This window comes from Meleagris gallopavo, chromosome 1 (genome assembly GCF_905368555.1).
Source record: "Meleagris gallopavo chromosome 1, MGAL_WU_HG_1.1, whole genome shotgun sequence".
NCBI classification, from domain to species: domain Eukaryota; kingdom Metazoa; phylum Chordata; class Aves; order Galliformes; family Phasianidae; genus Meleagris; species Meleagris gallopavo.
The window spans coordinates 67,496,089-67,522,664 of NC_139404.1; the positions used below are offsets into that span (position 1 = coordinate 67,496,089).

Consider the following 26,576-nt stretch of genomic DNA (forward strand, 5'->3'; position numbering starts at 1 on the left):
TACAGACTGAAACTTAGCCAAGAAAGGCTTCCACAGACAGTTGTACTGCAGAAACATTCTTGTCCTACTGTTCCCAATTCTTTCCTGAGTTTAGAGCAATGACAGCGCATGCTGTTGTGACATGGTCACATAAAACACTTACGGGGCTGAGCAGTTGAAAGCAAATTGGAGCTGACACCTGATGAGTGGCCTTCTCTGCAGCCCTCCAGTGAGTGCCCTCCACTTGAAGAATGCTGCTCTCACCAAGTTAATGCAATTCAAACAGAACCTTACAAATTCTGTTTAATGAGATTACAGTCTTGCATTAACTGTTATCTTGCACTGAGGCTGCATTCTTTCTCTTCTTGCACTACCAAATCCACTATTTCTGAAAAATACAGCACTTCAGTAACAAATTAAAAGGCTATACCTTAGCATGTGCAAAAACACTTCTACAATTAACTACTTAAGAAAATATTATATAGTGTTTATAAAACAATACTGCAAATAGCTGATCTGCATATTTCATTTCATCTCGGATAAAGTGTGCCTTGTGAGTAAAACATTTATGATTTAGACAATAAAATGTCTTTCTGACAACCTTCCTATGAAGAGAGAAGGGAGGAATATCCTGACAGTTTGTGTTGCTGTGGGGTGTGATGGCAGCAGTGGTTCCCAGCTCTGGATTAAAAAGGATTCACTAATCAGGCGGTGCTTCATGTACTTATTTAAGGCTTTTATTATTATTATTCTGGATGTAACCTTGGGTTATCTCAGAGGTGCTAAAGTGTGCATCCAATACATGAATTTCACAAATGGAAGATGGTTTGAAATGTGCCTGCCAGTGCACTGTAACTGTCAGTTGTGCTGGGCTCTGCTAAGAACGAGTCTGTCTAAAAAGCTTGTGTCTGAGAGATACCTGCTCCATCAGCTACTGAGGCAGTTCAGTGCTGGAGAAGGGCACATTCAATTAATAGAACGAGCACAGTCTTTGTCAGTGGTAATGGCCCTGAAGTCTAAGTAGATTTTAAAGAATTCATTATATTCTAAATTCCCAGTTTAATTTTCTCCTCCCTTGTGCTTTTAGCCTGGTATTTTTTTCCTCTCTCATTTTTTCTTCAGAATTTTTTAAAAATATAGTTATTATCTCCAGTTATTGCAGTTTTAGTGACTGTCCCAAGTGCAGAACTATTCCACAGAGCAGGGCCTGCTACACAGGACCCTATGCTGGAACTGAGTACCTCCAACATGAAGCAAAACAGCCCCATTGCCTCCTACTTGCTGCTACTGCTCTTGGCCCTAGGATTTGTATGCTTTGTTGCACAGAACAACTACTGCAGTTACTATGAGGGGAATTGAATCTATATTCATCCACCACTACCTCCTCCTCCCATCACTTCTCCAGATGAGCTGATAGCACAGAGGTTGCTGTTTTCCAGAGAAATGGGGAGATAGGTTTGAAATTTCTCATGCTCAGGGAAATTAACCCAGGTTTCTCGTTTCTCAGTTGAGTCAGAGCTCACCTAGGGACAGCTTGTCTCTGATTGCAAGCAACTCTGGAAGCTCGTCTTGTTTCTGTATCAGCTGCTTTAATCTGTTTCTAGTTAACCACCATCTGCTGCAGCTTTGTTCTCCTGTAGGAACACGTATGTGGCATCTGCATTGTCCCCAGGCAGCCCTCCTTCCATTGGTAGCAGCCTCTTCCTCTCCACATCTCCTTCCCTGCCTTCCCTCTGGCAAAGACCAAATCTTTGCCGTTGCTTCTGCACCTCCCCTGAAACCAGATGATGTTGAAAGGGGAACTCGTCGCAGATGAGCTGTAATGTTGAGGCTGTTGTGTAAATGCAGGGTGTAACCACCGCCTCTGTTTTCATGTTTGGGAAAAAGAAACAGCAATTACAGACAGCAAGTGTTGCACACACACCAAGAGTGCCTAATACGTTGTTTCCTTCCAGGGATTTAGACAGAATCTGCACCCCGTTATGGATGTAGGAGCTGAGACTCATAGAGCTCAAAGGGAAGGCAGGTGCCCTGCTGCTGCCCTGTCCCCGCCCTCCCCCCCACAGAACATGTGGCCACTTGCAAAGCCAAGGGCCAAAAAGGTGGTGGCAATATGAACTTCTCCAGTGCCTTACCCAAAGGCTGCAGCAGCTCTGCTCATCTTGGGTGCTGATTTCCCTGCGTTGGTCTTGAATAATAAAGGATCAGATAAAACACCCCATGACTGTTTGGTCAGGTCAGAGTGAATCACCATTAAACTAGACAACACATCTCAAGGTTTTCAGTCCAGTAGGCTGCCTTTGAGCTCCTAACCAGTTCCCACTGATGTCAGCAAAAGATCCCTATCTAAAGCACAGAGAAATCAGGGAATAAGTAGCATTTCAAAAGCAAGCTGTTTGCTGATGCCATGCTTTAGAAAAGAGACAAAAAGATTTTGCTCTCTACAGATTTCAATCCGTTGAAAACCGGTACATCAAGAAGATGCCTTTTGGCTTCAAAGACAAACTTGAAAGACTTGCATGGTACTTTCACCATTAAAGAAGAAAATATTACCTATGTTGTTTGATAAACAATATTAAACTGATGCCTCAAGGAAGCTTCGCAGAATGTACAATCTCTTTAAATGCATTTTCCTGAGAAAGCATAGTGGATCACTGTTGGATTTGACCTAGGCTAAGCCCAAGCACTGGCTATGCACGTCTTAGGAAGCAGACAGTTCAGCACAACTCCTTGCTTTGTCAAGTTCAGTCAGTGAATGATGGATGTGTTCCACTCACTCAGTGTGCTCAGTAACACTGGACAAACAGGGCCAACAGCATTCAACAGTTGAGAGGCTCTGCTTTCAGTTAATTCTCTCTTGACTTAGTTGCCCACATTTAAGGGGGCTTACATTTTCAAATATTTGCATTGCTCTCTTACCAGATGTAGAGAACAATAAGGTCTCCCCTAAGCTTCCTCTTCTCCAGACTAAACAATCCCAGTTTCTTCAGCCATTCCTCGTAAGACTTGCGTTCCAGACCCCCAAAGGCTGTTAACTCTAGAAGAGCCCAGGAATCTGTACCACAGATAACAAACCTGCTTTACCAAGCAGATGACTTTCAGACAGTGCTCTGATAGATCATTTGAACCTTCTCTGTAGGCGAAGATGGATGAGATGATGCAGCTCAAATGCTCAAAGACTGATTGTACGCAAGCTGTGTGCTGCTCTCACAGCTGGATTTTGTTTCTTCTAGCCATAGCATAAACAGTGCTGGAGCTCAGGGATCCTATTGAACCAGAACTCAGCCCTGGGGCTGCCACTTGTACACTATGGGCACATTTTAATTTCATTTTCAATAGGCTCCCTAAGCAGATTTATTTGTCCTTGCACAGAGATTTGTAACAGTAATACTGTTTTTCAGATACATTAGACATCAGGTTCTTACTAGATATTCCAAAAATACCAATTTCTGCCACAAATGAAAAGATTCTTTAAGACGTGAAGTTTATTTTGTCTTTAAATTGAAAGTGGTGCCATCAGGTTGAGAGACTTTTAGGCAAGAGATTTACAAGCAAGTATATTACATTATACAAACCTTGCCAGACAGGACTCTGGAATAACACAGTCACTTTTGAAAATGCTCATCTGTTTGACTTGATTAATTTTGTTAGGAAGTCTCAAAGTAAATTGATGATTCTACTTGCTCCAATGCTTAGATTACAAGAGAGCACAAGTAGTAGCTGAAAGCTGTTCTCAAGTGAAGCTTGTTTCTTCATGCAAAGAATTTGTCAGTGATTTACAGATCTTTAAAGCCAGAATATATCACTATCACAATCTAACCTGACATCCTGCATACCATAAACCATGTATTTCACTCACTGCATTGTGTTAGCCCAGCTTGCATTCTTTTGTGCTACGTTTTTGCTTCTTTGAAGGGCTTTTGCAACAGTTACTGAGTGGAAATAATTTAAAGGGCATTTTTAAAATACGTTTTCTTAAATAGGCTGATTACAGTGTGACTATGCCATTTACAGAATTTTTGAAGCAAAAGTCTCCCCTGAGGTGGGGAAGAACTTCTGCTTTAACACGACCGCACATTTTACTGATGCATAGAATCTACAGCAAAAACAACAGATTGCTTGTGATGCCCTAAAAAGTAACCCAATGACCTCCAAGACCTCCAATGGCCACCAAGCATAAACGACAGACTAGAAAAGATAATGTTTTTAAATAGTTTTAATTCTTATTCTTCTAATTAGCTATCCTCTTCACAAATGCTCTAAAAAATTGCTTGTTTCAGGACTCAAGCATTGCTCTTTACATTACTCTAGTCTGAGAGGAAACCATAAACACCCGAGTTCCAGAAGAGAAGTGTATGAAAAATTTGTGATTGTATTTAAAGGTGTGCTGAGTAATTTCAATGTATTGGTTTTAAGGTCTGAGGAAAAAAAATGTTAACTAGGTAGCTTTCACCTAATAATCTTTTATGCGCAGCATTCGAAGTCACCGTGGTACTATATGGCCCAGCTCTTGGGGGTCCCTCAGAAGAGTTTTTTTTTCCATCTTATCTCTGAAACAGGTCTCCTAAGAGCAGTGTGTGCATGGGGTAAGGTTAGCCCCAGCAAATCCACCAAGAAATCAGCTCTTTGGGATGGTATCTCAGAGAAATGCTCATTTGATGGATGCTCTTCACATCCTGAAGACACATTATGCTTCAGATGCTATTAACCATTTACAGAACGTGAAAAAGGAAGGATACTGCAGACACCTCTCTGTAACTGCTCCCTCATTGCTCTGTCACAGGCTATTATTTAACAGTTTGATTGTTATTTTTACCCCCCCCTTAGCAAGTCGTTGTATAAGTTGTTTGGAAAAAAAGAGGTTATCTGTTACTTACATAAAGCATTCTGTTCCCTATTTTATAGCTAGAAGCTACTCAAGGGAAAGTGCTCACCTAAAAAGAGGCAAGTATATCAAGTGTGACCTTACATAAACTTGGATCCTACTCTTGCAAGACTCCAGGCTAACTATCTGCTAAAAAAAATCAGTTACTGTCATGTATGAAACATATGAAATATGCAATGAGAAGCCCACCCATCACCTCTGAATAAGAAACAGTCTAAGAAATGATGTTTAAAATCAGTAATACTTAACTGGCAATGTATTACATTTATAAAAGCTTTCTAAGCACTAGGAAATCAGACATTGACCAAGAAGGGGAAATACACAGGTTGTAAAGGTTCTATGAAAGCATGACAGGCAAAAATATTGCTGAAGGATTTTTCTGATTTTCTGGCCCAGATATATCATAAACTACAAAAAAAAAAAAAAAAAAAAAAAATCTGCATTCATTAAATTACAAGTATTTCTACTGTTGCACTAAAAACACTCAATAACATGCAAATAAGATACATTAGCTCTGTTTCTAGTGAGTCACTTAAAAAAAAAACCAACAGTGTACCGCATTCTGAATGTCCTCATTGAATGTTCCCATATGGAGGGAGTTTGTTTTTAATAGCCTAACGAACACTTTTCTGGAACCATTTAAATCTTTAACTCATTTTGTTTTATAGCACTGGCCATTCTCCATTTTCTGTGAAGCATTTTCAGTCAAGGCAGTTGACTCACTCTTCTGAAATCTTAACATTTTGTTGTCCATCAATTATGCAAACCCAGAAGAAGCTCCTAGCTTCAAAATTGGGGCAAAAGTATTTTGGCGGTGCCACATATGAAATTTAAGGTTCCTGTGAACAAATCCTTGGATTTTTTTTCCCCAGTATCAGTTGTACATTGAATAAATACGTCAATAAATTGTACTGGTTTTCTGAAAGACGACAATGCCGTATTACTAACTCCTGTCTTTTAGCTCTTTCCACTCCCTTTTCTTTCACATAGGATAGAATAGATTTGTAATTGCTTTCTCTGATCCAAATTCTGTAAGACCAACTGAACCAGCATGGAGGAATATATACAGCACTGCAATAGTGACTGCAGGATTATGTACTATCTAAAGGGGAGAAAAGTACCTTATACAAAAGCATACATACGTGGAGAATGTCCTAGTAGTGCAATTGCATTTGCTCATCAACATCCCCAGCTGGAAGCCACTGCTCCCCAGCCAGGTAAGCATATTCTGTTAGAGCAGTTCACTCTCTCTGTTCTTCCACACGCCTCATCTAGCAAGCATATTGTGCAGACACTAGAATATTAAAGCCAAATGACAGCAAATCTTGTTACAGAGCAACTAGTACAAGATGCACAATGCTGTACCCGTGCAGTACGGAGGCCTGAAGTAAGGCCAGCCCATGTAGTAGGAGTATGATTACAGCAAAAATAAACTTTTTCCTGTCAGTGTTATGCCAGAAAATGCTGACCAGTTATCCCATCCTAACTTCACACTGGATTGCATACGATATCTCCTGCAGACTGTCAGAAGCTGACAGCAGCCAGTAAGCTGGTAAGCACCATGCTGTTTTGGTTGGATGATTTCTGTCAGAACCACAGCTGTGTAATTGTATCTGCAGGCTGTCATGTCGAAGAGTATACAAGTCAGATATTGATGAACTGGAACCTAAGAGCTTCACGAGACCAAGGCAGAAGAAAACTCATTTGTAACACACCTTGGGCTTAGCTATGAGTGCACCAACAAAATGTAACGGAATATTGGTGGGAAGGTTCAACCCTTACTGCCATACCACCAACATCTACCTCTGATATTGTGGGCAAACATTATAAAATAGGAGGAATTACTTCCAGAGCTGTCGCCATAGAATTTGAAGTATCTTCAGACTGCAAAGGATAGGACAGAGCTCAGGACTGTAACCAAGTACTTGTCAAGATCATAGTTTGGAGTTTAGACAACTAAATTATGCATAAATCTCAGAAAACAATAAATAAAAGATATGTTTGTTTTCTGGTGTTTTTTGTTTGTTTGTTTTGTTGTTGTTTCTTTTAACTAGCTTTATCGTTACCTATGAAAATTAGTAATCTTCAATCACATTGCATTAAATTCATAGGTGGTCAAATGTATTTAGCCCACATCACTGTGAGGATCTTCTTTCTCAAGTTTTTAAAAGTATTTGGGCAAACATATATGTTTATACACAATGAAAGTAAGTACAGTACTGATCTGCTGTCTTGGGTGGGATGAGGGAAGCAGAGAAGCAAAGATCTGATGAGACTTCTGTTTCAAGGTACTGGCTTCTCCAAGATCAAATGTTAACTTTCCTACACAGATCAAACAAACATAGAAGGAGCTGTTGTACACATGTGTGTTTTTGTCTAGTCAGGTATGCCAAGCTTTAATATTTGTAAGGCTTCACCATTTTCTTATTTTGAAAAATACATACATTTTAAGCAAGTCAGCAGTGAACAATCTCCTGCGATTTGATAAATAGCCTAACCACCTGTAGTTTTACCACCAGTGAAATATTTACTACCATGAGAGTTCCTCTGCACTGTTGCTGTAGCTCTAGACTCATTGTTTGGCTGCACGTGACTATCTGTTTGAAGAAAATAGAAGTTCAGAAAACTACCCTTCAAGCAATTTACTTCTGCAAAAGCAATATTATTACTCACAGGTTTGTCTTAACCCTTTGCATGCTTGCGACTTCTGACCAGGACAGATAACTAGCTTTCATATATACTTATTTTCCCTCAGCATAATGCAATCAATTATGAAAAATACCTATAAGAACAACGTTTTCGCTGTTATTGAAACCAAGATGGTATTTTTTTGTGTGTATTGAGCCATATGTATTTTTTTCACTTTTAGCCAAGAAGGTTTCTACTGTACAGAGTAATTTGGTGGCTCGGGTAAGGATCTTGTTCTACCACACTTAGAGCTGGAACTGAGCAAGCAGAGGCAATATCACCACTAATGAGAGGGGCAGCACAGCAGGACCGGTTCTGCAGAGAAAAGCAAGTATTGCTGCTGTCCCAGCAGCCACACTGTGGGATTGCTTAGAGGTTAGCTGTAGAGGGGAGTCATGGAGCCAATGCCCACTGCAGCTGCAGCTCATTAAGTCCTTACAACTTGAAGTTCCCGTGCTAAAAGAACGCAATTTGCGTTCCACTTCGGGATGTGAGCCAAAACACAACAAGGATTACGGGTTAACTCACTTCAAAGGGAAGCGGTGGACGCGCACATAGGGCGCTGAGGGACGTGGTTCAGGGGGCACGGTGGCGATGGCTCGGCGGTTTGAATAGATAGATGGTCTTGTAGTTCTCTACCAACCTTAATGATACTATGGAAAGCGCACACCTGATACCAGCCTAAAACATAGTTACAGCCCCAGCAACTCGGGGAATCCTGGCTTTTAGCCACCTACTCCCGCCTGCCTGCGGACACGGCAGCCGTGAGGCGAACCACCCCCTCACCTCACCCCGCCGGCGACCAACCTCACCCCGCTCCCGCGCAGCCCCAAATCTCGCGAGATGCGAGTCGCCGGGCTGGCTAGGAGGGGGAGAGGGACGGCGGCGGTGTCGGCGCTGCTGAGGCGGCGCCAGGGAGGAGTCCGGCTAGGCGCCGGAGTGCCCGCCCCCGGTCCGGCAGGACGGGCCGTTCCTTCTCACCTTAGTTCACCTCCCGCATGCCACCGGGGCCGGGGGCGCTGTGGAGCGGGGCTCGGGCCGCCCGCCATGGCCGAGGCAGGAACGGGGAGCGCCGAAGGGGCTGAGGAGGAGCGGCGAGTCACTGGAGGTGGGTGCGCTCCGCTCTCGTTTCATTAACGCTGCGGATGTGGCAGCGCACGGACGGGGTTCGGGCTGGACGGTTTTATACGTTCGACTTAGTTCGTGGCATTCTGTTCCCGACACGCGATTAGCTGCGCTCTTAATATTCCTTTTTCTTTTTTTTTCTCTTTTTTTTTTTTTTTTTTTTTTTTTTTTTTTTGCGGCTAATGGTGCTTTAGTGTTTTAAGCGTAGCGATGTTGGCCGCTGTGTGCTCCAGCAAGTTGCTGTAACGCGGGCGGCTGTAAAGCAGCAGCAGCAGCTGTCCGTGCTCCTCCTGCTCGCTGCCTCGCTTCCTCTAGGCGGAAGGCTGAGCCCAGGAGAAAGAAGCGTAGTGCGCTGCTCTGAAAGGCAGAAGTCGCCGCTGCAGTTCTGCTCAGTTAGCGCCGGTTCTTGAGGTCTAGTTGCCGCCGTTTTAATGTGCTTTGGGTTGGGTTATGCGTGTTTTAACGTTTACGGGGATCCTGGCTGTCCGGCGGGAGGCGAAAAAGAGGCATTTTTCTATCTGTGTGTGCTTGCTTGGTGAAGTAGTGGTGTAATTCTTTATGATGTGCGTACCGTAAGGGGAGAAAATAATCATAATAAAGCTCGGTGAAGACGTTTGCATTAAGTGGGAAAGTGGGTGAACCGTAGGCTTTTACGTATTGGAGTGGAGGAATCCCTACTCCTTGTTTTCTTTTGTTAATCAATGTTTATAGCTGTTCTTCTAACAGCTTTTGAAGAGATGGAGTCTTGATTAATCGGTGTTTTAAAGATAAAATTATCTTCGTTAGCATGGAATAGATCCACGCTGATATTAGCTGTGGAGCTTTTTCACTTGAGGTGCACATTGCTGTTAGTACACCTGGGCATTACTGAAAACTAACTCTAAACTGGGCAGTTCGTATCAGCTAAGAATCATCTGCACTGTAAGAAAAATATCCTTGTGGGTGGCTGGAGGTGCTCTGTAAACTCCTTCCCCGGGGCTTGTTTAAACCATGGAAGTTCTGCTGCAGACTTACGAAGCCAATGTTTTACTTGCAATGCTTTGAATTAAAAACTTGCAAGAAAACAGCTGTCTTCTATTCCTTTAGCAGTATGTGATTGGAGAGTTACACTGGTGTTAGCTTTTTTCTGTTTGTTTTTCAGTGTTCTCCTCCCCCTCTCCTCCAGTAATAAATTGAGATATATGAGACGCTCAATTTCTGTCAGTGACCTGATTTGAGCCTGGAAGTGACGAGGAAAGCAGGGTAATCTTCCAAGGACTTTGGGTATCTTTACATTAGCTAGTTACAGTCATGCTTTTTAATACACTAATAGATTTGAGCAAATAATTAGTGTTTTAAGGTCTATTAAGTGAAAATATTACTTAATTAGTAAGTTATGATTCCTGATTATTTTCTTCTGAAATTAAAAATAGATACAAAAAATTGTCAGTTGTCGATATTAATATTTGGTTTACGTTTCTATAATATAGGATATTAAAATTTTTCTTTTAATCAACTCGTGGCATTAAAAACCAATCCAGTGTTCTTAAGCTAACCTAGAAGAGTTAATTCTCTATTTACTATTGTGCTTAAGATGGTTTTATCACTGCTGTGTGCATCTTTCTTCTGTTTCGTGCGTGCTTATAAAATGCAATGTGAAAAAAAAAAAATACGTTTTATGTAGCACATTTCTACTGTTTTCACAGTTTGATCCAGATGAAAATGGTTGCCCCAGCTTTAACTGTGTGTACATGGTGGGCTGTGGTCTAGATGATAAACTTGCTTTAAATAGTCTGAATATGGTTTTCATTGACTTCTTGTAAAGCTTTAAAAGCAGAAATATCTAATACAACCCTCACTCTTATTTAGAAAGTATGGCTGGTTGTTTTACATGTATTCAGACCTGGGGACCTGTCCAGTGATGCATGAACCTATAAACTTTCTTTCTCATACAGTAGTATATATATGGGTATTGGTATAGTTTTCTCATTCTTTAATAAAAATGTGCAGTAAGAATTCATTAGAATAATTTTAGAAGAAGAATTCTGTGGTAAAATAAATCAATCAATTAAGCTTTTGGAAATTGAGTCATCAGCTGTCTTGTGTGAGTGTGCTTATGTATAGGTACAGGTAGATATCCCTAATTGCTTAAGTAATCAGAGACAGCTGACATCTTCAAATAAAAAGTTTGAGTGTGTCGAGTGTTACAAAACTTGTGCATCTTGAGTAGTAACCCAGTTGAGAAAATCTAGATTATCATAGAATCACAGAATGGCCCAGGTTGGAAGGGACCTCAAGGATCATGAATCTCCAACCCCTGGCCCAGGTTGGAAGGGACCTCAAGGATCATGAATCTCCAACCCCCCTGCCACATGCAGGTCCACCAATCTCCATATGTAATACTAGATCAGGCTGCCCAGGGCCCCATCCAGTCTGGCCTTGAACACCTCCAGGGATGGGGCATCCACACCCTCTCTAGGCAGCCTGTTCCAGCACCTCACCACTCTCATAGTAAAGAACTTCCCCCTGACATCCAACCTAAATCTTCCCTCCCTCAACTTAAAACCATTTCCCCTTGTCCTGCTGTTATCTACCCTTTCAAGGAGTTGATTCCCCTCCTGTTTGTAGGCTCGCTTTAGGTACTGAAAGGCTGCAATGAGGTCACCTCACAGCCTTCTTTTCTCCAGGCTGAACAAGCCCAGCTCCCTCTTCGTAGTGGAGGTGCTCCAGCCCTCTGATCATCTTTGTGGCCCTCCTCTGGACCCTCTCCAATAGCTCCCTGTCTTTCTTGTCCTGGGGGCTCCAGACCTGGACACAGTACTCCAGCTGGGGCCTCACAAGAGCAGAGTGAGGGGAACAATCACCTCCCTGTCCCTGCTGGCCACCCCTCTTCTGGTGGAGTCCAGGATACCATTTGCCTTCCGAGCCACAAGGGCACACTGCTGGCTCACGTTAAGTTTTTCATCCCCCAGGTCCTTCTCCACAGGGCTGCTCTCAAGGACTGCTCCTTCCAGTCTGTATGGATGCCTGGGATTCCTCTGGCCCAAGTGCAAAACTTTGCACTTTGCTGTGTTGAACCTCATTAGATTCACCTTTCAAGTCTGTGGAAGTCCCTCTTCCGTGGGGACTTCCTTCTACCGTGTCAACTGCACCACTGAGCAGCACTTGCTGAGGGTGCACGTCGATTCCGTCATCGATGTCATTGATAAAGATGTTAAAGAGCACCAGTCCCAAGACAGACCCCTGGGGGACGCCACCCATTACCAGCCTCCACCTGGACACGGAACAGATCACCAGCTTTTGTTTGCAGCCTTTCAACCAATTCCTTATCCTCTGGGTGGTCCACCCATCAAATCCACATCTAATTTGCAAATTATTAGATTAGATTGTTTATATACCTAGATATTGGGGATGATGGGGGTGGGAGGCAGAATACCCCTGCTTCTCTGTGTGATTGCATTCATGAGGGCTTCAGGCTGAGACCCTTGCATCAAGTAAATACTCAGAGGCTGTGTGTGTGTTAGCATTCTGATTCAAAGCAGCAGCATTATTTTGATGCGATCAGCCATCCTTGTTCCATGCTCGCTGGTTTGGCTTGTAGTGCGTTTTTTATATAGATGAGTTGAACTCTTTTCAGAAGAATTTGAACTAGAACTTTATTGTAGGAAGGTGAGTGTTACTCCAGGCCAAATGTTCTCCAAGTCCAAACTTAAGGAATTGAACCAAGGGTTGGTTCTCAGACAGCTTTAGAACACGTGGATGGTAAGGATTTTTGCTTCACTGAACCAGACAATGGAATTTAACATAAGCTCATTGGACTACTTTAAAACTAGAAACAAGGACTTCTGCTGCAACCACCTGCTTCTGTCTATTAAACTGTTGTACTACAGCTTTTACTAACATAGATACAGCCTAATAGTTCCTGTGGATGGATTTCAATTTCAGTAAGTCATTTACATAGTCAGAGGAAGGACCACTTATGTGTCATCTTAACTACACCCACTTTCAGCACAATTTTGAGTTCTTTAAACTTGCCAAAGCCTGAATTTCTTGCAAATGGTTTTTGTGCATGCCAAGGAAACATACGTTTGCAAAATACACACTTTAACAGTTTGATTATTTAAAGCTTGTTATAGAATGTTTTTTGAAAGATTGGAAAAATGCATCTGTGGTCTTAGAAACTTCGATTCAGAGCAGCTTCTTTCATCTTCTGCCAGGAAGTGTTTCAAAATGGGAAGTTGGATTGTAAATGCATTCTTATTCTTAGAAAGATTTCTGTTAGTGTTACCACATTGATAACTTAAGCAGCTGCAGAGTAATTCTCAAAGTCTGTGGTGTACGTTTATCCTCAGAATGCGTAGTGCGCCACCCATAGCTGTTTGGGTTCTTCTGTTTGTTTTGTTGTTTGCTGAGGTAGTTGGAAAACATCAATGAATATGTTCTGCTGCAATATCCTGGTAGATGGATTTAGACATTCTTTTTAAAAAAAAAAACTGTCTAAATGAGAGCTGATGGCTTTTTTATTGGTGTATTAATATCACTCTGTTAATGTTTCAGGAAAACCTATGAGGAGTTAAACGTATGTTTAGCCAAAAACTAAACTTTCATTGAAGGGGGTGAGTAGGCATGGAGTAGTGACGTGTCATCAAGGCAATGATTTTGAAAGGCTGTTTGAATTTAAACCTGTATGTGAGGCAAACAGTGGCAGTCTGTGGCTGTTGTATTATAACAATTGTGTGATAATTTTATAGCTACCTTGAGTGGGATTCATCTAATTATCTTTAGATATCTGGGGCGTAGACGTTGGCATCTCAGCTAGTTACATTCTTCTTTGAGTAATTACTGAAGGGAAGGAGGTAGGCACTCTTGGACTGTACTTCATCTAAGTGTGCAAATTTATTTTAGATTGAGATGAATCACCCTAGAAATGTACTTCATCAAACTGATTGTAGGAATCTATTTTAAGTTGAGATGAATCACTCTCTTTTACTCTCCAAGAGAAACTAGAATGGCTAGTTCATATGTGGACATGATTATTTGCTCAGATCAATCTCACTATTTATGGCTGATGGAGTTTGGCCTTAACTCTTTTCTGATAGACAACATCGGTGGACAAAGGAAGGGCAACTGATGCTGTCTACCTGGACTTGTGCAAGGCCTTTGACATGGTCCCACGCCACAGCCTCATCTCTAAATTGGAGAGAGATGAATTTGAAGGATGAACTACTTGGTGAATATTGGTAGGAAGATTGCAAGTAGAGGGTAGTTGTCAATAGCTCTATGTCCAGGTGGAGGCTGATGATGAATGGTGACCTTCAGGGATCTGTCTTGTGACTGGTACATCTTTATCAGTGACATAGATGATGGGGTTGAGCACACCCTCTGCAAGTCTGCTGATTACACCAAGCTCTGTGTTGCAGTTGTTACAGCAGAAGGAAAGGATGTCACCCAGAGGGTCTTCTACAGGCTTGAAACACTTTAGTTGGTCACAAATATGTATACAGACTGGGATAAGAACTCCTTGAGAGTAGCCCTGTGGAAAAGGTATCCTGGGCTGCAACAAAAGAGATGTGGCGAGCAGGGAGATAAAGGTGATTGTCTCTCTCTACTCTGTGCTTATGGGGCCCTACGGAAGTCTGAGGCCCTCAGCGCAAGAAAGGCATGGAGCAGTTGGAACAGGGCCACAGGCGGCCACAAAGATGATCAGGGGACTGGAGCACCTCTCCTAAAATGAAAGGCTGAGGGAGCTGGACTTGAAGGGAGCTTAGAAATAGGAAGGAAATTAAACAAAAAAACAAACCAACACATGGGTGGATAGTGATAGGACAAGGGGGGATGTGTCTATCTAAAAGAGGGGAGATTTCTCACTAGGAGGGTGGTAAGGCACTGGAACTGGCTGCCCAGAGAAGTTGTGGATGTCTCATGTCTGGAAGTGTTCAAGGCCAGGCTGGATGGGGCCCTGGGCAAAATGATCTAGTTCTGGATTTAGTGGTTGGCAACCCTGCCCATGACAGAGGGGCAGGAACTTGATAATCTTTGAGGTCCCTTCCAACCACAGTATGGTTCTATGAAAAGCTCAGACCTGTTATTAGTGAAAATTTCAGAAACATGGCATGTATTTAGAAAATATTGTCAGTAATTAGAAAAATATAGAAGATCTCCCGAGTCTTTAAATGCATTTTTTGCAATACAGTTTTAATGCATTGCATGTGGTTTGCACAGAACAATTGCTGAACACAGGAGTATAGTGTTATATGTAGATTATCCTTACTTCGTATCCCAACCCTAGCAGTAGTTTTGTGTTGATAGATATATGTGGGGTTCATCTTGAGAACTAAACAGGAATCATATATGGACATATGTTTTCAAGGAACTATTAACCTAACTTCAAAGCTTAGTTATCTGTATACGAAGGCCTTAATAAAAATGTGAAATAAATAGTAATATTAGTGAATAGTGTCATTTCTCAGTTTGAATTTTGTTAGACTTGCAAACCAGGCTACTGTAAGTAATAGCATTTGGACTGGAAAAACAAAATGTCTCTAGTTGAATTATATTAGTAGTTTAGAAACTGGCTAATGATTTTAGTTATTTCAGTCACTCGAGAAAATAAACTTGGATATTATTGTTCTTGAAGCAAGGGTGCTATGAAAGTGGGAAATGTTTAGTTTTGCTTCCTATTTTCTTAGGGATGTTTGATTTTACTGTTAATGAAAGGTAGGAATGTAGCTGGGAACCTCCTGTCATAGATGCAGTTCCTGGTTATTGGACTACATCTTAGGTCATGCTCTTTCTGACCCAAATGATTTCTGAATGCTTTCTGCATCTCTTCTAAAGTGCTACAGGCAGAGAAATGAAGGAATCTTTCATTGCAGAGTGCAAGAGATTAAGTTATTCTTCAGGGAGAGGGCGAGCTACTTGGAATCACCTAGTCCATAGTCAGAACTATTGCAGAAAGCCCCAAGGGGTTATTTTAAAGCACTCTTGCTGACTTCTCAAAGCTGACCTTGCTTTATGAACTGCTTCAGTCTGCTGCTTGTTCAGTGAGTAGTAGGTACGAAAAATGCTCGCTCTTGTCTGTTGGATTCAGAACTGAATTCAGAATAATTACATCTATACTAATTTTGATAGTTCTAAAACTTCGGATTTTTTTCCTATTTATTTGTTGAGACTCTCAGCAAATACACGTAAAGAATATATGCTGCGTGCTCTACATGGCAGAAGTCAATACAGACTCGTATCTTCCTTAAGTTAAAGTTAGATGGCATTTAAGGTGGTGCTTGGTTTAAGGTGTCATAGTGATGTTGCTCAAGGATTCAGTCTGTCACCTAAACACTTTGATAGTCAAGTTCTTAGTGGGTCATTGTTGCTGAGATTAAACACTTAAATTTTTCTTAGTTAAGAAAAAAGGAAAAGGACGGCATTGGGAAATGCAGAGGAAATAGGTGCAAGTATTCAGAATTTATTGCCAGAATGCCAGGAAAAATGTTAGTTACTGTGATAAAATGACGCGTAGTTGGAAAGGCTGTAAATGATATATCATTTGAATTCATTTTGTTTCTTTAAGGGAAGTGGTTTAGAAAGCAGGCTGGCCATCTGTGTGCAAAGGAGTATTTAGGTCAGTGGGTCTGTTCTGTCCTGCTTTATTGAAGGCTGAAAGGATCTGTTGTGTTGAAAGCATTCTTGCCTTCGGTACATTTAGATTTCTATTTAGTAAGTACTCTTTGCTGAATATGTACAAAGTATGGTTGTGTTTCAAAAACGTGCCGTAGTGATATTGTATGCTGATGTTTGATAAGTGAACTAAAATTACTCTTTATAAAAAGAAGTTCCTTTAGAATTGTTGGAGTTTTTATTTGTTTTTATAATTGCAAGAATTTGTGATAGAAATATTAAATGAGACTATTATAGAGTGATAATGAATGAGAAGGATATTTGAAACATTTACCATTTGCGCCCTTTTATACATGATGTAATTTCTTTAAAAATCATTTTAATAACCTTAATTAGCATAAATCATGTATTTGAACTAACTGTGTTTTTGTTGCAGATGCCCAGAATCTGTTACTTACTTGACAAATGTTTCTTTATTCCTTGCATTTTTACCTCCATTTTCTTTGGAACTTCCACTGTGGCTTAACGAGTTAAAGAGATTTCTACAATAAAACAGGGGCTGACTCTGTGTAGTCTGACTTGGTAGAAAGAGGATTAGTGGCAGACCAGACAATGCTGTTCAAGTATTAGCCTATTTGGTTGAACCCTGCAAAGTAATATTCCTACAGAAAATGAGAACCTAGAAGTTCATTTTTCTGGTGTAAGATGTGCTTACGCAGGAAAAAAGCATACACCGTGTGTCATTATTTTTACAGATTTTTATCTGTCCTTTAAAGGCAGCACAGTTGCAAAAGATTAATATAATAATGATAAAATAAAGCTCTCAGTAATATTCCATTTTTCTTCCTGCTGGGTTTTCAAAGAGCCTGTCTTGGTTTTTGCCTGCAGCTAAAGTAGGAGATGTGCACTTCCTTAAGTGACCTTTGTTAATCCATCCTCTGCTGCTTCGTGGAATTAATCCTTTGTTGTTCCGAGACGTATGCCGTAATCATAGAATCTCTCAGGTTGGAAAAGACCTTAAAGATCATCGAGTCCAACCACTACCTAACCATACTACCCTAACTCTAACAACCCTCCGCTAAATCATGTCCCTGAGCACCACATCCAAATGGTTTTAAACACCATCCGGGAATGGTGACTCAACCACCTCCCTGGGGAGCCTATTCCAGTGCTTCACAACCCTTTCTGTAAAAACCCTTTCTGTATGTCTTTTGGTTACTTTCCCTGCTAGCTCAGGAAGTGTATGGAAGTGCCTATATTTGCTCAAACAGGGTCAGTCCTGTTTCTTTAAGCTGGGTAGTTCTTTGTGATGGTTTTACACTGAGACAGGAAAAAAAGGTTAGTAGTTAAATTCCTTGAGAGTATTTTTCTTCCCAGATAGTTGCTGGGGTTATTTTGGCTTGTGACTTTTTTTTTGTCCAACCCAGAAACAAAGTAGTTTACCTTGAGAGAAAGAGTTCAAAGGGAGCTCCGAGGCAGAACTTGACAAGTTTTCAAGGCTGTCTTGACTTACGTGGCTGATGTTACGAGTAATCATAGATTTATGTCAGAACTATGGCACGTTTTTTTTCTGGATGTTCAGCTTGTTTAAAAAACATAGTTTGCAGTATATATTTCTTAATTTGAATCTAGAGTTAGTACTTTGATCAGCTAGCTGAGGCTACATCGTGTGACTTTGCAGCAGGGGTCTGAAAGTGCTGGGAGATTTAAGCATAATCTGCTAGGACTGAGTGAAGAAAAAGAGAAGTGTATTTTATATTGTCTTGGTGAGCTGCATGAGTTGATGAGAGCTTTATAGGAGTGTGCGAAGACTGTGTTTTTTATGTACGTAGGTATTTGCTGTGCAACTTCTGTGGGCTTAGTATCTTAGATGTTCACTAAAGCATCCGTGCAGTTTTTTTTTTTTCCAGATGAAAACGAGAATGGATGCATGATGTTCTTATTGTACACTCTGCTCATATATTTTTCTCATTCACAGATAATTTCCCGGTAGATGGAAACTCGTGCACTGCTTCTGGAGTCCCCAGCCTCATGAATCCAATAACTAAGCCTGCTACCACTTCTTTCAACAATTCTATGGTTGAGATTCCAAGGAAGCGCAAAGGAAGTGATTCTGATAACCAGTAAGCAAATTAATTCTGTTTGTTCCCACAAAAATCTGAGATGTTTATTATTTCTGTGATATAACTTTTGAATCCTCTTTCCTGTATATATTACAATTATTTATTTTACTTTCTTCTATATGTGTTCTTTGACTCTTTGGAGCACTTGAAACTAGAAAAAATAATCCGTCTATCCAAGGGATAGGTTTGGGATTCTGATGTGGATGTAGATGTAAGTGAAATGTCTGGGGCATTTGTCTCATAAAATTTCAGTTCTGCCTCTCTGTTTCTTTCTGTGCACGTAAAGACAAGTTCTGTTTGCAACAAATTACCTAATTGCTTGAAGTGCTAGAATTTCATTTCTAAAGTCTTTAATGTAGAATCAGAACTACTTCTTCAGTGACCAGGGCAGCCATTCAAATATGCAGAAGAAACCGTGACCTAAAAATGAGTACTTTCCTGCAGTAGAACTGAGTCTTTTTAAGCAGGTCGTACTTTATTGCAGAGATGATACAGTCAACTATTTCCTCTTACTCTGTAACTGCCAGTTAACCAAATATGTATTTTCCTGTAAATTTCGAATAACTAATTTTAATAATCTAAGTTATATTTCTCAACCAGAAGTCAGGACGCAAGTCAGCATGCAGATCTTCTGTATGGCAGGCATCTCCAAACTAGTGTGGAAAATCCACCTTTAAAAAAAATTTGTGTGTGTGTGTGTAAGAAATTTATACCCATTTGTGATTATTAAAACAGTTATCTTTTTCTGTATGTAGTCCATGATCCACAGAACATAGCCATACTGTAGATGTTGATGTAATTGTCAACTCACAGCTTCAAGTCTATCTTCTAGATCTCTGAACACTTCAGAAGGACAATAACTTCTGGGAAAAAAAATGTTTCTTGGAAACACCAGTTGATTTTACCTGTTTAATAAAAATGCTGCTTCATCAATGCTGTTTCCTTAAAGTTTGGGTCTATCTCTGATTTAGTGAAACTTCTGTCTGAAAAAAAAATCACATCTAGTTGAAATATTCAGTTGATAAAGTAATAGTTTATAAGAATTCATAGTTTCTAAAAACGAATGTTCTGCTGAAAATACCTTGTGAAGTGGGGTTTCCACTGAACTTTTTCTGCAACAACTTTTTCCAGTGGGTATAGTGTGTCATAATTTTGTGCTTCAAAGTGTACATTCTGCTTACTTCATTACCTGTTTCTACAGGGATACAGTTGAAGTTGATGGGGATCCTCAGAAAAGGTACTTTTTATAAATGAACCCATTTCTATTTTCAGTATTGTAAGCATGTCACAGTTTTCTGTTTGGATAGCTAAAGTGTGTGGTTCACCTTAAGGAATGTTTGTCTAAGGACATGTGTTTGTACAGCAAAAAGTGAAGCTAATTAACGTGTATCTAATTAGTGGGGTGGATAGATCCATCCAGTATTAGTTTTCTATTGTTTCTTTCAGAGAAGATGTTATGACTTGCTCATAAGCCTACCAGACCTATTTGTGTTGAAATTAAGATAAGAATAGGAAAGAAAGAAGAATAACATATGAGAACACTGAAGAGGTGAAGGGAATGTCTCGTACTCTTCAGGAATAATGCATTTAAACATCTTTTTCATTTTTTCCCCAACCTCGTCAACCTGCTTTTTAAAACATAACTACTGCATCTAATGTTAAAATAATGTTATTACAAAGTGACAAGCTAAAATTAAGATTAGCTGTACCAATCTTTAAAAACAAAACAAAAAAACAAGCCTTTGGTGTATGTTTATATTATGGGACAGTTATTAATTACATGATTATCTTGCTGTGTTTTCTTTCTCTGCACCTCACTACCTTACTTAGATAAATATTTGTATGTAGCTATTCACTATTCTCTTTTATCTTTCTAGGCAGTGTTTGGTATGTGGCTTAGTGGGTAGCATTAAAATCTTTTCCTAAATATCATTCATTTCTTTGTGGATTTTTCCATTGTTCTTATTGTGGAAAGATGCGAAGGTAATCCTGTTTTGTGTTTAATATCCCTGCTTTTCTTTTAGAAGAAATACAGATGTGTGTTTAATAAAGGGGAAGATAGAGGAAAAGGTGGTATTCTTTGATTCTTTTTCTGAATAATACAACTCTTGTTCTTGCTAAATTAAATGTATCTACCTTTGAGTCATGAAGCAGACTGTCACTCTGTTTTCAAGGTGGCCTTAATCTAGCTATTTTAAACAGTAACAGCACAGCTGTTGGGACAGAGGCTATCTGTGATTGCTTGAGCAGCAGACTTGCTCTAGTTCCTTCCCTAAATGAAGGTCCTGAGGGAGGAGGAGATGTAATCAAGAGGCTCCATGCTGCACTGTGGTCTGGATCCCCTTTATCTCTTCACACCTTCTGGTCAGACAAGGTAGCATGCTGAATCATTGAGGTTGGAAGAGACCTTCAAGTACATCAAGTCCAACCACCAATTGGACCTACTGAGTTCCTTCATTAATCCATGTTCCTGAGAACCATAGATTTGCCAAGGTTGGAAAAGACCTCTAAGATCATCTAGTCTAACCATCCACCTACCACCAATGTTGCCCACTAAACCACGTTCCTTAGTATCACATCTAGATGTTTCTCAAATACCTCCTGGGGCGGTGACTCAACCACCTTCTGGAGCACCTGACCATTCTTCTGGAGAATTTTTTCCTAATATCCCTCCTCTAGTGCAACTTGAGTCCATTCCCTTTTGTCCTATAGCTGTTACCTGGAAAAGGAGGCCAACTCCCACCTTACCACACACTCCTTTGGGATATTTGTAGAGAGCAGTACCACATCCCCATATCTCTTAAATACCTCTAAGAATGGAGACTCCACTTCCCTGGTCATGCCATTCTAATGTATGATGAACTCTTTCTATGAAGAAATTCTTCCTCAAAGGCAATCAAAACTTCCCCTGATGCAGCTTGCATCTTATCACTTTGCATGTGGGGAAAGAGACTGACACCCACCTGATTGCATCGTTCCTTCAGGTACTGTTAGAGAGCAATGAGGTCTTCTCTTAGCCTCCTCTTTTTCAGACCAGATTAAATAGCTCCAGTTCTCTGATCCATTCCTCGTGTTAAACCATACTGGCCCCAGTACTGAGCCCTGGGGAACACCACTGGTTACTGGCCACCAGTTGGATTGAACGCTGCCTGCTAGGATTCTTTAAACCCAATCATCCAGCCACTTCTCTTCACCCAGCAAACTGTACACTTGGCCAGACTACTAGCAGACTTTCTTTCATGGGGAATACCTTGAGAAGCATTGTCAAATGCTTTACTAAAATCCAGGTAAACAACATCCAGTCTTCCTCATCTGCTCAGCAGGTCATCTTGTCCTAGAAGGAGATCAGGTTAGTCAGATAGGGCCTGCCTTTCCAAAACTTGTACAGGCTGCATCTGATCACTTGATTTTCCGTATATGCTTTGAGGTGATGTTCAAGGTGATCTGCTTCCTTGATACTGTGGTCAGACAGACAGGCCTTAATTCCCTGGATCCTCTTTCCTGCCCTTCTTGCAGATTGGAGTTGCATTTGCTAATCTCCAGTGAACTGGGACCTCCTCAATTAGCTGCGACTGCTGGTAAATTGTTAAAAGTACCTTGGTAAGCACCTCTGCCAGCTCTGTCAGTATCTGTGGATAAACCCTGTCCAGCCCAATGGAGTTGTAAATGTTCAAATGATGTACTAGGTCACCTGCAGATTCCTAGAGGATTTTAGGCACTTCACCTTGCTCCCTGTTACTGTTTTCCAACTCAGGGGTCTGGGTACCCTGGGAACAGTTGGCCTTGCTAGCAAAGACTGAAGCAAAAAAGGTATTAATTATCAGGGTTCGTACTATATGCGCATTTCTGGTAAAAGTTTATTTAAACACAAAAGAAAAAAAAGTTAGGTATTACTAACTTGTCTAAATCTGCGTTTGGGTTTATCAGACTGCCTAGAAGATGCATGGGATCTGGTAAAATCCTCAGTTGAAAAGCTGAAATCTCTGAGTCTCATGTTAATTTGGCTCTGGCAGCTTCATTCTTCCTGGGGTCAGTCTTGGTTGTAAGTGAAAGCAGCTTTTGAACTCTTTCCTAAAGCTCTAATCACCAACTGTCTTTCTGCTTCCTACTTCTGTTTTCTCATGAGAAACAGCTGCTGACTGATACACCTGTGTTCTTATAAGCCGCCTGGTACAACATATACCTCTTCTAAAATGATCCCAAGGCTAGCAGGCCTCATCTCTGAAATGGAACTGTGTGAAATGTCTCCACTGCTGAATTAAATAAAAAAAAGTTTAAGTGCTGCTATAAACATTAAAAAATTGTTATATCAGTTTATTTTAACAAAAACAGTTACCAATATTAGTATGAAAGCAACCTCTGTGCAAGTACTAAATCGCGCATGCTGAGTTGGCAGACATAGGCTATTTTCTGAAATTATTAAAGATGGTGGTGGAGATTCCAGTGGTCTTGGAGAAGAAAAAATATCATTGTCTTTGCTTGATTCATTTATTTTTTTCCCGCTGCTGAAGTATTTATCATGATACTAGCATTATGATTGTCTTTCATTTATAGTTTTCTCATATGGACTTCTTCCAGCCATTGCTGTGGTATGGGAAAATGCTTAATAGTTTTGCTTCTTTTTTTCAATCCTTGAGCAATTACATTGTATTTTAGGACCTGTCTAGGTTAGGGTTGCTTTTTTAATCTTTTGGCAGTAAAATTTTAGAGATAAGAAGATGAATAGAGAATCACAGTTGAAAAATTAAAATAAAATCAAGCCTAAACTTTGAACGTTTTTTGTTTTCTTTCAGATAGAAATAGACCTGTAATCATTAAATATCCCCATAATATGTTCACATAAATATGAATATTGGAAATTATGCCTTGGTATTTTGTAGTATGCATCATTTGTAGAGGGCAGGTAATTTTTGTATTAGGAATTTTTGTGGTTTTGGTTTTGTTGGAATTATAGTAAATTTATAGCATTTCCTACATCTTGAAGTGCCTAATACTAAATATGCAATATAAGATTCTATGTCTTGTTTTCTCTAGGAATGAAGATGAAGAACATCTTAAGATAAAAGATTTCAGGTACTAACTCCCAAGAGAAATATGTCTTGCCAGTAAATACTAGGATTGACAACAGCAGGGATTCACCATAGCAATTTTTGGTTACTGTCAAATGTCTAACAATAAACTTTGTCTTTTTTTCTCCTGATTTTGTATTAATTCTTAGAGCTTCCTAAGAATCTCATTTTCTACTAATTTTAATCAAAGTTATATTGCAGAATATCTCTCATTTAGGAAAAGCCTGAGATTAAAATTGTTAAGGTGAGAATCAAATGAAATACTTCCAAGTCACACATGAAGGAGCTGGCTCTCAGTCCGCATGACTTTAAGAATGGTTTCTTTTTGATTTGTCTGCACATGGGGTTATTTAAGAATTATCCCACACGGACGTGGGTTCAGCAAAAGGAAAACAAAGAATTCTTGTTGTGGATTGAGTGCTTGTATATGGAACTATTCAAGGATTGCCATTGTACTGTGAATTCACATCTTACTTAATCTAAATTGAAATTTGCAGAAAGCACTTGGCAGAAGCATTACTTGTACAATATGCTAACTAATAATTATGAAGTGTTGTTGTAATTTAAATTAAATGGAAGAAATGAAAGTGTTCCAAAATGTATTTACAATTTTTTTATTAAACTCAAAATTTCATTTTTCTTTAATGAGTACCCCAGATCACTATGCAAGAATCTGTTTTGTATATTGCTTTGATAACACTCCTGTTCTACTGTTAATTTCTTTTCCTTAAGTTTTGTTTCATAAATTTAAAAAAAAATATATATATATATATTGGAACACATCTTGAAGGTTTGCTCAACGGTTATCTCTGTCCAGTGTTTCTTTTTACAAGCCTATTGGGGGATGTGCTTTTTTTGCCTTCCTATTTGTAACTGGGGAGTATAACAGCCGGCTTTCTGAATTATCCAGTCATAACTACACCTATACATTTTTCTTGAATCTTAGAAATGTGAAAATTTGTTCTGTTTCCGCATGTGCTTGTATTCATTTTTCTGAGGTTCACAGTTCAAGGAGCATACACAATATGTTTCTTGACTGTTCCTACCTGATATGAAAGAAAATTTGTATGAATTGGTAAAGTCAAGTGCCAACTGCTAAATTTCATAAGAGGCTTTAGAGAGAAAAGCAAATTGGTTCTGTGAATGATCCAAAGTTATTTGCGTGGAAGGGGAATTTCTTTTTTGTGCTTTCAAAGAAAAATTAAAAAAAAATAATAGAAGACAAGATCTCTAAAATTCTTTTAATTCTTTCCATCGGGCCAGGGTTAGTTAACTTTATTATCTATAATGCTTTCTGTTACAGTATGTCTAAAAAGAAGAGTTTTGAAGATCAGTTAGCCAAAACAGGTTGTCAGTTTGATCAGTTTGATTTACTACCACCGTGTCTGGTCTCGGTGAGAAAGGAAAATAATCCTCATTTTAATTGAGTGGCTAGCTTGTCTTCTTGGGTAGGCTGGGAATAGAATGAATTAAACCTTCCTTGACCAGCTGAAGGATGTTAGAGGAGAGAAAGGTCAGGTAGAAAAACCAACATACTTCACTAGAAAGAACTAAAGAAAAGATGACCTGAGTTATAAATGTTTTGAAATGTACTGTCGTGTGCCCTGGAAGGAATATTATGATGAAAATGTATTTTAAGAGAAGCTCTTTCTCTGTGCTTGAATTCTTGGATTGAGGCTTGCCAAGAGATGAAAGTCTGAGACAGAGTACGAGCAGAGGCTAAACCCTTTTCTTGCCCACCTTCAAAGGTGGATAAAAGGGAAAGCCTTCTGATGTATCTCCAGTGAAAATAGGTGAGGTATAGCCTTTTCTTTCTGTTTCCACAGCAGGAAAAGATGTTGTCTGTTGCGCTATGCTATGAATAAATGCTTGTGTTTGTGACTATTCAATCTGAGTCATTTTCAAACTAATTAAATAGCAAGCAGACATCGCTTATCTCAGATTATTGAACTCAGAGATACTTCAGCAAGTGCTTAAAGCACTTAAAAAAAAAAAAAAAAACAACAACAAAAAAGCTGGATGAATATCCCATCTTACTTACACAGAGGATAATGTATTCTGGTGATTACTGTTGACATCAAATATCTGGTATATAGTAAACCTGGGGCCCCCAGTACAGGAAGGATGCCAAGCGCTTGGAACTGATCCAGAGGAGGGCCACTAAGATGATCAAAGGTCTAGAGCACCTCTCCTATGAAGAAAAGTTGAGGGAACTGGGCTTATTTAACATGGAGAAGAGAAGGCTCTGGGGAGACCTTGTATGTGGGACCTCATATAAACAAGTGAGGGTATGACTGTTTAAGAGGGTGGATAGTGATAGGACGAGGGGGGAATTATTTTAAACTGAGACAGGGGAGGTTTAGGTTAGATATTAGGAGAAAGTTTTTCACACAGAGTATGGTGACGCAGTGGAACAGGTTGCCCAAGGAGGTTGTGGATGCCCCATCCCTGGAGGCATTCAAGGCCAGGCTGGATGTGGCTCTGGGCAGCCTGGTCTGGTGGTTGGTGACCCTGCACATAGCAGGGGGGGTTGAAACTAGATGATCTTTGAAGTCCTTTTCAACCCAAACCATTCTGTGATCTGCTGAAGATGTGAAGGTATTCACTTGCTTAAAGGGTCACATGAAGAATTTCAGTTTTGTAATTTTTCATGGTGTCTTGTTTCTGCTACAAATGATCAGTTGCTGTGAAGTATGATTCTATGACTCTAAGTTGTTACTTAACAGATTTTTCTCAATATTTCACATGGATATTGTGATCATTGCTACTTTGATCAAATGAATCCAATTCAGTTGTCAAATACAGGTGGTGTATGATTTAAATGCAGGAATAGTTCATGTGATACATCACATTCCCAAAATGAAACTGATGAATATTATAGAGAAAATTGTGTATTCCACATCTTTCTTAAAATAATTTTTCTTCCTAGAGAGGCTCACAGTCAAACAGAGAAACGAAGAAGAGACAAAATGAATAATTTGATAGAGGAATTGTCTGCTATGATACCTCAGTGCAATCCTATGGCACGAAAACTAGACAAGCTTACAGTATTACGGATGGCAGTGCAACACTTAAAGTCTTTAAAAGGTAGGTTTTAGGAAACTACACTTAAAG

At 39.9% G+C, this 26,576-nt stretch overlaps 1 protein-coding gene across 5 annotated transcripts in view; it reads left to right on the forward strand.

Moving 5' to 3' along the window:
* The first annotated feature begins 8,375 nt into the window (after positions 1-8,375).
* BMAL2 (basic helix-loop-helix ARNT like 2) overlaps positions 8,376-26,576 on the forward strand; it is a 37,247-nt gene continuing 19,046 nt past the window's right edge. For 2 of the 5 annotated variants that reach the window (XM_085232085.1, XM_085232091.1), the window contains exons 1-5: positions 8,378-8,660; positions 18,249-18,393; positions 19,595-19,630; positions 23,428-23,466; positions 26,392-26,549. In XM_085232085.1, coding sequence (XP_085088211.1) covers positions 8,396-8,660; positions 18,249-18,393; positions 19,595-19,630; positions 23,428-23,466; positions 26,392-26,549 — 643 coding nt within the window. In that variant the 5' untranslated portion in view covers positions 8,378-8,395. Of the gene's footprint in view, positions 8,661-9,064; positions 9,089-9,836; positions 9,920-18,248; positions 18,394-19,594; positions 19,631-23,427; positions 23,467-26,391; positions 26,550-26,576 lie in introns of those variants that run through there. The other 3 variants (XR_014885324.1, XM_085232101.1, XM_085232095.1) reach the window with 3 other exon arrangements.